This window comes from Myotis brandtii, unplaced genomic scaffold (assembly GCF_000412655.1).
Source record: "Myotis brandtii unplaced genomic scaffold, ASM41265v1 scaffold181, whole genome shotgun sequence".
NCBI lineage: Eukaryota > Metazoa > Chordata > Mammalia > Chiroptera > Vespertilionidae > Myotis > Myotis brandtii.
Window position 1 is genome coordinate 1,802,823 of NW_005356712.1, and position 9,125 is coordinate 1,811,947.

The following is a 9,125-nucleotide window of genomic DNA, read 5'->3' on the forward strand; positions in this document are numbered from 1 at the left end:
CTTTGTGGCCTGTTTCTTTGTCTTGGCATTTTTTTATGCTTCGCTGTGTCGATAGAGTGGCTTTCCGTGTTAAGTGTCCCAATTACCTGAGGTAGACACTCTTGGTGTACCCCCTTGTGGTCTCTGTGCGCAGTCTTGTTGTAGTTAAGCCTTGATTGTTGTCGGTTTTTATTCTTTTTAGCATCGTGTTCAATTGGCCATGAAGCCAGGGATGGTGCGATTGAATTATAAGGGGGCCGAAGTATTAAATAACAGTCTAGCAGACAGTCAAGGTGTTTGGCTGGATTCTAATAAGCAAAGCAGACTTGGAAAACATTACGTGGAAAAGACATCCTCCTCTGTGCTAATATTTCGCCTCATTTAACCCTGGGAGATGGGGCCATGGGGTTAGATCTCTTTTCGAAGAGGTGATTCCCCTGGAAAACAGGGTGTTTCCTTTGGAAGGGGAATCGGCGCTTCCTGAAATGTCAGTGGGATCCAGAGAGTGGGCAGCTGGAACGTTTTATTGTCGATTCTTGTTTTCTTGCTTGTGGCTTTTCTGTCTGGCTTTCCCCACCTTCTCCTCCACGTCCAGACCTTGGCCAGGCTAGCCTGTTCCATGAGGATGTTACATTCAAGCTAGTTTCAGGGCCACGGTAAATGCATCTGGCAGGAGAGAGAGACCCAGCTTGCCAAGTCAAGGGTGGCAGAAAAGCCACTTCTATATCACCCTTTAGTCAAGCCCCTCTGTTATACTGGGTGAGTGGGAAGTTCAACCCTGGTTATTTTGGGGGCCATGTTCCCAGGAGTGTTTAACTCGGAGGGGACAAGCCAGCCCTGATTTGTAGCGTTTGCTGATTTCTGTGACATAAATATACCCTTCGTGGCTGATTTTGAGCTTCCAGTGTGATGTGAGTGACTGCAGAGCTGGGAAGAAATTTGCGGTAGTCCCATTTATACTCTTCCCATCAGACAGAAATAACCTCAAGAGCATAGATAGCAACAGGGAAATGTATGAAATCATTAGGAAATGATGAGCTTCGAGTTTCTATTGCCTTTGTTTTAATATCATGTATTTAATTGTAAGTTTACACAATTTAATTTTTAACAATAGCTGTGTTTGATAATTGGCTTGCAAATTTCCTGAAAATTTAGCAATTGGTTCTGGTTACAAGCGGGCTCACCCCTGCTTGTTGCCCTCCTTGGGCTGGGTCGGGTGAGGCTTGGTGCCTGGGACTTAACACAGCTCAAAGCATCTCTTGGTACTTCTCCTCTCGGCTCTTGTCTACTCTAATGATTATTGTGGAAATTCTCAGTTCTTGGGCTCTAGAGATTCTGGTCTGTATTTGTAGCTGGGGATCTGGTTTAGAATCATCCACCTCAAGGCTGGTAATATTCAGCTGCTAAGAACTGACATGATCTTCATGGCTGGGTATGGCCAGGGTCTGTTCCTAGTGATGGATGCCACGGCATGCAGATGGTTCTGTATTTTGGACCTCACCTCTGATCCAGGTTCCCTCAGCACCATTCCTTCTGAAGCCTGGGATATCCTCCAAGCACAGCCATGGGGCTGAGCACAAATCCCGTTGGAGGTTCATCTTCAGCCAGGATGCTGTCCCCACTCAGATAACTCTTGGCCTCCTGATCCTACGTCTTCCCTGTCCCTGGGGCGTTAGGCTTCCCAAGGCATCAGCCTCAAAAGCCCTCCAGCCTGTTTTCAAACACTGTGGAGGCCAGTATGTCCACAACTAACAGAAGAGTCCCTGCGGGTCCTAGCTCTCAATTCTCACAGCCACAAACCCTCGAGTTTGGCTTCATGTGAGACTCTGAGACTGAGGCCCATCAGCCCCCTTGAGCCGGGAACGTTCTCTGCAGCATTATCTCGACCTTGGCTATTACGTTTGTGTGGCCAGGCTGTCAGAGAATTCCTCAGACTGACTGGCTTAAACAACAGACATTTTCTCCCGGTTCGGGAGGCTGGAAGCCCAAGATCAAGGTGTCAGTAGGGTTGGTTTCTCCTGAGGCTTCTCTCTCCTTGACCTGCAGAGGGCACCTTCTCGCTGTGTCCTGGCATGGCCTTTTCTTGTGAATTTATATTCCTGGTATCTCTTCTTCTTCTTATAAGGAGATCACTTATATTGGTTAGGGCCCTAACATTATGACCTCATTTAATCTTAATTACCTCTTTAATAGTCTTGTCTTTACAGTCACATTGGGGCGGGGGGGTAGGTCTTCAAAATAAGAATTTTAAAAGGGACACAATTCAATTCATAATAACTATTGAGTACTTGGAATATGTTTGGCCCAAATTGATATGTTCTCTAAGGGTAAAATACACTTGGGTTTTTCATCATCATTTTTCATCACTTTTCATCATGTGTTCAAAGCAGAATGTAAAGTGTCTCATTAATACTTTTTTCTTACTGATTACAGGTTGAATGATAATACCTCGGGTATATTGGGTTAAGTAAAATATATTATTAGAATTACTTTCACCAGATTCACTTTACTTTTTGAGTGCGGCTACCCATGGCTTGCATTATGTTTCTGCTGGACAGTGGGTGCCCAGAGACCCCCCAGAGCTGACACGGCCATTCCTCCCATGGTCAGTGGCGAGATATTCTCTGGGGTCCTGTCTTGAACCCCGCCCTAGTCCCTTTCACCCTTCCCTTCTCCCCGCCTTCTTTGCCTGCACCTTCCCTCCTCCTGTGGGGCTCAGTCTTCCAGTTCCATCAAGTTGTGCTGCGGGACACGTCAAGGGTGGGGTGCGGCTGGGCCGTGGAGGAGGAGGAGCTTCCGGATGGTGGAGGTGAAGAAAGGAAATGTCTCGCTGTGATTTGCGCTGTGGTCTGGCCCGAGTGGGAGACGCTCAGATAAACAGACCTTGCACGCTGCCTGCATTACCCTCCTGGGCATGGCCTTGTGCATTTTTTGCTAAGCGAGCCTCCATCTCTTACTCTGCCTTGAGTTGCTTGGCCCAGGGCCCCATAAATGATCACACCTTGGATCCTTCCAGCTCCCAGGAAGGAGGTAAGGGGAGAGGAAACTAATCCCCTCTCACCGCCTGGGGATGAATATGGCCCTAGATCTGAGTTTGCTCACACTCTCATGGAGGGAAGGGATTGGTGGGCCGGGGAAGGGGCATTTCACCCGCTGCTTCTAACAGCCTCACATTATATTCATTTCACAGGTGAGGACCCAGAGACTCAGGGAGGTTAAATGAGTCCTCCAGTGTCACCAGTGGGAGGTTGCAGGGCCAGTACTGAGACCGAGCCTACCCGACTCCCAGCTACCATGCTGTAGACCTGGAGTGAAAAGAAAAGACTTGGAGAGTACAGGGACTCTCTTGAATTGGACTCGGGTCCAGGCGGGAAAGCAGAGGGAACTCTAGGCAGGGGACTGGCAGGCACGAGTGGGGACAGAAGTCTGGTACAGGTACTCTTCGGAAAAGTCCAACCAGGAAATGCATCCTTACAGGGTTGCCCTCCTGTCAGTCAGGGTGGGGGCGGGGCACCGGGACCTGGCAAGGACCTGTGGCCGCCACCCCGGAGCCTGATCATCCCGGTCAGGCTGTGTCTGGGTTATTCCATGCTGGGCTCACCCACCGGCTGCGCATCAGGTCTTTTTTGAGGTTCATTATTTCCTTCTCCATATACTTGATGTTCTTCAATGACTTCTCTGGGATCTGATGGGAAGCCAAGAAGTGAAAGAAAAACACGTTAGTACAACTGTTACAAGTGGATCCAGGCTGCAGGAGGCTCACGTGTTCATCTGAGGTGTCTGATCAGGTTGGAGGGGGGTCTGGGCAGCCCAGCGTCCTTTCTACACCAACGTCTGAGGTCTCTGATCAGGTTGGAGGGGGTCTGGGCAGCCCAGCGTCCTTTCTACACCAACGAGGGGCATGTGGGACAGTGGAAATAGCAAGGGCTTTGGAGGCAGGCAGACCTGAGCTCTGATCCTGGTTCTGTCCGGTGACTGGCTGTGTGACCTTGGACAAATTACTCCACCTCTGTGGGCCTCGGTTTCATCGGCAGAACCGGGGCCTTATTCCTACCGTGTTGTGACAATGAAATTAATTGCCAAATTCCCGACTCAGAGCAAGCATTTGGAAAATGAGGCTTCTCTTATTAGTACTATCTTCAAAGAAAAAGTGACCTCAGGGTGCCTTGTTGAACTGGTCAGGCTTCACGAGGACCCGGACTTTGTAATGTTTCCTTTATTATTAAACCAGTTTGAGTTGGCTTTTCTGTTTCCTGCAACCATAAAATTGCTCTTTAAAGTACGCTCCCCGGCGTGCCAAGGCAGACTAGTCCTCTTACCCCCTCTCACTTCCCCTCTTGAGGCATCCAAATCAGATGCCCCCTGTCCTGGTGCGTTTTGCAGTGAAGGCAGTGGGATTGGCCATGTTGAGCTCGAGCAGGAAAATCAGGTTGCCTCTTCCTCATCCTTCTCTTCTTTTACGCACCCCACTCACTCTTTCCTTCAGGACCAGAGTGACTTTCTTAAAATACATTGTGAATGAAACATACTTATGAACAAACACACACACACACACACACACACACACACACACACACACACTCAAATTTCCTCACCAGATAATTTGAAAATATGTGATCAAAACCCTGCTTGATGTCATCGCCATGTACCCATCCCTCTCATAAACGTCTCGTTTCACCCTCCTCAGGAAGAAACGACAACACTGTCCACATTTCAGGCATCACCCCCACCCCCCAAAATCCCACCTAATTTCAGTTGCCTGGGCACCAGGAATTCACACTATTGGAACGGAGTGAATCTGCATTGACCTAATGGGTGCCGAACAATCTAGAGCAGCAAAGCGAATTGTGTCCTCAACTTGACACAACACTTTAGCAGGACAAGAGCCTCCCCACACGCCCCGCAATCATGTCAGCATTTCAGTGGATTCTCAGGAAACCATCTTCTTTATGACCATTGTTCAATTGCAGTGGTAATAAGCTGGCAGTAATAATGGGCTTTGAGTGAGGGCAGTCTGCTTGTCAGGGCGTTTACAAACACCATTCGATACGGACACAAGTCAGAATTTACAGAGCCTCCAAGAATCCCTTCTGATGGCACTACCACCACATGGACGACAAGCCTTGGAATACATTTCCTTTCACCCGGCAGCTCCAGTTCTAGCCAAGGAAGCCATGCATAGGGATGAAAAGGCGCCTGTGAGGATGTCTATAGCAGCCCGTGAACAATAGTGAACATCTCCGTGTGAGCAGTAGGCACTGGGGGGATAAATCGCAGTCTCTCCAGACAGTGGTATGTGATGCATTTGAATTTGGTGCTAGTATTTATTTATTGTGGCTATCGACAGACATGATACAAAATATGAAATACTTAGATCATGGAGAGTTTTAAGACTTATATTTGTAAAAATCGATAGAAATTTCTAAAACTTTGTATAACCTGACATAAATTATGTTTTAAAACATCGATACATGGCAAAGTTTATGCTTAATTATATAACAAGCTGGAAGGAAATCTAACAAGCTGTCAATAGCAATATTATCTCAGGGCATTTGAATTCTACATAAATAATAATTTTCAACGTGGGGTTATCTTTTTCCCTTAATTTTAAACTAATTTACATATATTACTTCTGTAGTAAAATAATAGTGTTTTTCATGTTTATAAAGCAATTCTGACTAATTCTACCAATATAAGCAAAATGTGATTTTTCAATGCTATTTTAAGTTGAGTAATCTAAATGTCGGAAATGATGAAAGTTAATAGTTTATTGTAATGCACGGTATTAAGCACTCTGCAGGGTCTAGGCAGGAAATCGGAGCTCATGCGGGTAGTTCAATTCGGGGAATTTAACTTAGGGGAGCAGGTCCAAAGGAGTTGCAAGAGCTGAAAAGCCAAGTTAGTGATGGCCAGGTAAGCTCGAGATTAGCCAAGAAGGAAGGTTCCACCCCCTCCCCGGAAGCCAGCTGGAAAGGGTGCTGGGAAATGCAGTTCACAGGGACCAGCACCCTGTGGGGAGCAGGAAATGGAAATGAAGGTCAAAAAAAGGATTATGGTTATAGTTTATGCAAATACTTGGCTTCAGGTGCCGACCAGCTATTTTGGGACTCTCAAGCTGGTTCTCCCTTTGCAGATAGTAACTTTGTGTATTCCTTATCTTTTGATCCTAAGCCCGAGACCCCCAGAATTTTCCATGGCTTAGACGCATATCCAGAGTTCTTCCTCCCCACTCCGTCCCCTCAAAATCACTAACGAAACCCACGTGCCTAGGGAATCCAGGACCCTCCTACTTCTGCCTGCTTCTTTCCCGAGAAGTGCTGTGTACTGCAGATCTGTGTGGACCACCTCCTCTTGCATCAGAACTGTGTGTTCTATGTCTCACGCCCTTCAGGTCCTTATCGTTGATAAACAACCTGGTGCCAAGTATTTCCTTCCTGACACTGATCAAAGTGTCTCCCGACCCAAGTAACACATTTGCAATTCAACTCTACATTTAAGATTGTATTTTGGTTATGAAACTAACTAATGAACACGGTAGAAAAATCAGGAAAAGATAAAAATTTAGGAGAAAATAAAAGCCGAGTATAGCCCCATCACCATCTCTTTGGATGTCCCTGATCTTGCTCTCTGTGACTGCTCCTGGCCAGCCGGGTTTCATAGGAGCCGTAGTAATAATGCAGCTGACTTTAATGTTCTGTCCTTGCACCCCCTGGGAGTGCCATTGGCCCTAAGAGCTTTCTGTTTTTCCAATGCTTTGCAAAGCGTGGGGGATGCCTCCATTTTTTATTTCCTGGAAAACAGAGTTGAATCTCTGGCCTGTCTACCTTTTTTCTACAGCAGATGGCCTTTCTCTGACCCATCTGTTAAGGGGTCTTGGGAACAGGACTGTGAGAAATACCAGGTGTTCAGTCACGAGTCAGGGTAAACACTGATATATGTGTGTGTGGGGGGGGGGGGGGCGGGGAGAACTCAGACAGACTCATAGTGAAGACTTAGGTGGGGATGATTTTGGGGGCAGGTATATTCACATTAATATTCATGTGCTGGGCCCTAATGTGGCTCCGTAGTTAAAGTGTCAGGCCGAGCACCAGGGACATGGGTTCAATTCCCAGTCAAGGGCACATACCTGGGTTGCATGTTTGATCCCCAGCCTTGGTCAGAGCATGTGCAGGAGGCAACCAATTGGTGTGTCTCTCTCACATCAATGTTTCTCTCTCTCTCTCTTCCTCCCTCTTTCCCACTCTCTCTAAAAATCATTGTAAAAAATAACCTCGGGTGAGGATTAACCTGTTTAAAAAAATTCATGTGCTGGAAGTGACTTGGTGGAACGTGACAGCTGAGAAGTGGGAGGTGCAGGAATACAGGGAGAGAGCTTGCTTTGTTGTCTGAAAGGCTCAGGTTGGCACCCTGGCTCTGCACTTACGTGTTGCATCATCGCAGGCAAGTTACATACACACCTCCCTGAGTCTGTTTCCCCATCTGTGAAATGGCACTAAGGCTGTCCTACCAGTAACATTATTGTTCGTCTATCTATGTGCTATACAGGATCCCAAGTGCATGAGTCCATTTAGACCTGGCCGTATTATTCTTCCCATTTCATAGAGGAGCCACCTGAGGCTTCAAATGGTGAAAACACCACGCTATTAGTCAGAGGCTGAGTCTGGATTTGAACTCAAATTCAAGTGACATCAAAGCACGTGTTCGTAATTCTACCTCATTCTGCCCCCGCCGCATCTTGCGTAGTGGGGGTGAAATAAGGGAGAGCAGTTGCCAGTTATTAATGTACAGACATTACCTCCAAAGCATGCCCACTGAATTGTGTTAGATTTCAGTCACAAACATTTTTATACGACAGAAAATCAAGATGATTTGCCGAAGGCCATGGCCGGAAAGCCAATCTTTTAAATATCTGTGGTTCTCTTTTCTTTTATGAAAGAGTGTTCCCAACTCATCTTTGTTATTTCTTATAATATGATCTACTTCCTAGAATCAGATTGAGATGGAAATGAATTCCTGCTAAATGTACTTGGGCTGATACAGACATCAGGGGAACAGCTGGGATGTTCTGTCGAGCGGTGAGGGGGGAGGGAGGAGCAGGCAGTAGGACGAACACATTTCAGACGCATTATGGAGAGGCTGTAAGGCACGAGGTAGGGAGTTGGCACAAGGTAGAGAGTTGGTAGACTCCATGGTGAGCCCAGGGATCTTGGCTTGCACACTGATACTTAAGCCTTTGTTGGTGCCATGGTAGTGATGGGCACTTTCCTTCAGGGAGAGTGAAGTGTCTGTCATAAAGATAAGGCAGGTACCTACCTATTCCCATGCAGACCCTCCAAGCTGAAATATGATGAAGTATGCTATTGAATTCTTAAAAAAAAATTTAATCCTCACCTGAGGGTATGGTTTTATTGATTTGAGAGAGAGAGAGGAAGGGAAAGGGCTGGGGAGAGATAGAGAGAAACATTGATTAGTTGCCTCCTGTTAGTTGCCCTGACCAGGGGTTGACTGGGATTGAACCCGAGATCCTATCATCTATCTGAGTGTCAGTGTGGTGTATCCCACCATCAAAGGGACCTTTAACTCTTATAAAACACTTCCCATATCTGCCACCAGCAGCATCCACTCTGGCAGAGAATGCCCCACCATGAGAGCAGCTGAGAGCAGCTCGCCTCGTGCGGGGTGGGGAGACTGGGGGAGGGAGCGTTGTTTCCATTGTTTTACTTAATCCTCATGCCAGCCATGAGCTATCCTCACTCCTATTTTATTGAAAAGGAAGTCCAGGATCTGAGAGATTAAGCCACTTATTCAAGGTCACACAGGTAGTAAGAGGCGGAGCTCATTAGCTTGTGTTCCTCGACACCCTCCCCCACCCTATCTAATCCAGGGGCCAGCAAACGATGGCCTGTTGCTGGTTTTTGTAAATTGGAGTTTTACTGGAATATGTTCATTCCCATTCATTTACTGTTGTAAACCCAGGAGATTCAGTTTCCCATCTATAAGTGAGGGGAGTGGACTAGAGACAGATGTCAGTCTGGTGGCCTCCATGACCTGTTCAATCTATGCAGTATTTATAATTATTGGCAGTTCACTTCTACTTTGGAAATCATGATCGTTCACATACACACCCAGCTTTCTAGCTGTGCAAC

The 9,125-nt window shown here is 46.8% G+C and overlaps 1 protein-coding gene across 1 annotated transcript in view; it reads right to left on the bottom strand.

The window, feature by feature from the left end:
• CCDC60 (coiled-coil domain containing 60) overlaps nt 1-4,492 on the bottom strand; it is a 56,321-nt gene extending 51,829 nt beyond the window's left edge. Inside the window, exons 1-2 of the mRNA XM_014537714.1 lie at nt 4,454-4,492; nt 3,585-3,664 (exon numbers count right to left, since the gene is read on the bottom strand). Coding sequence (XP_014393200.1) covers nt 3,585-3,664; nt 4,454-4,492 — 119 coding nt within the window. The remainder of the gene's footprint in view (nt 1-3,584; nt 3,665-4,453) is intronic.
• Between the last annotated feature and the right edge of the window lie 4,633 nt (nt 4,493-9,125).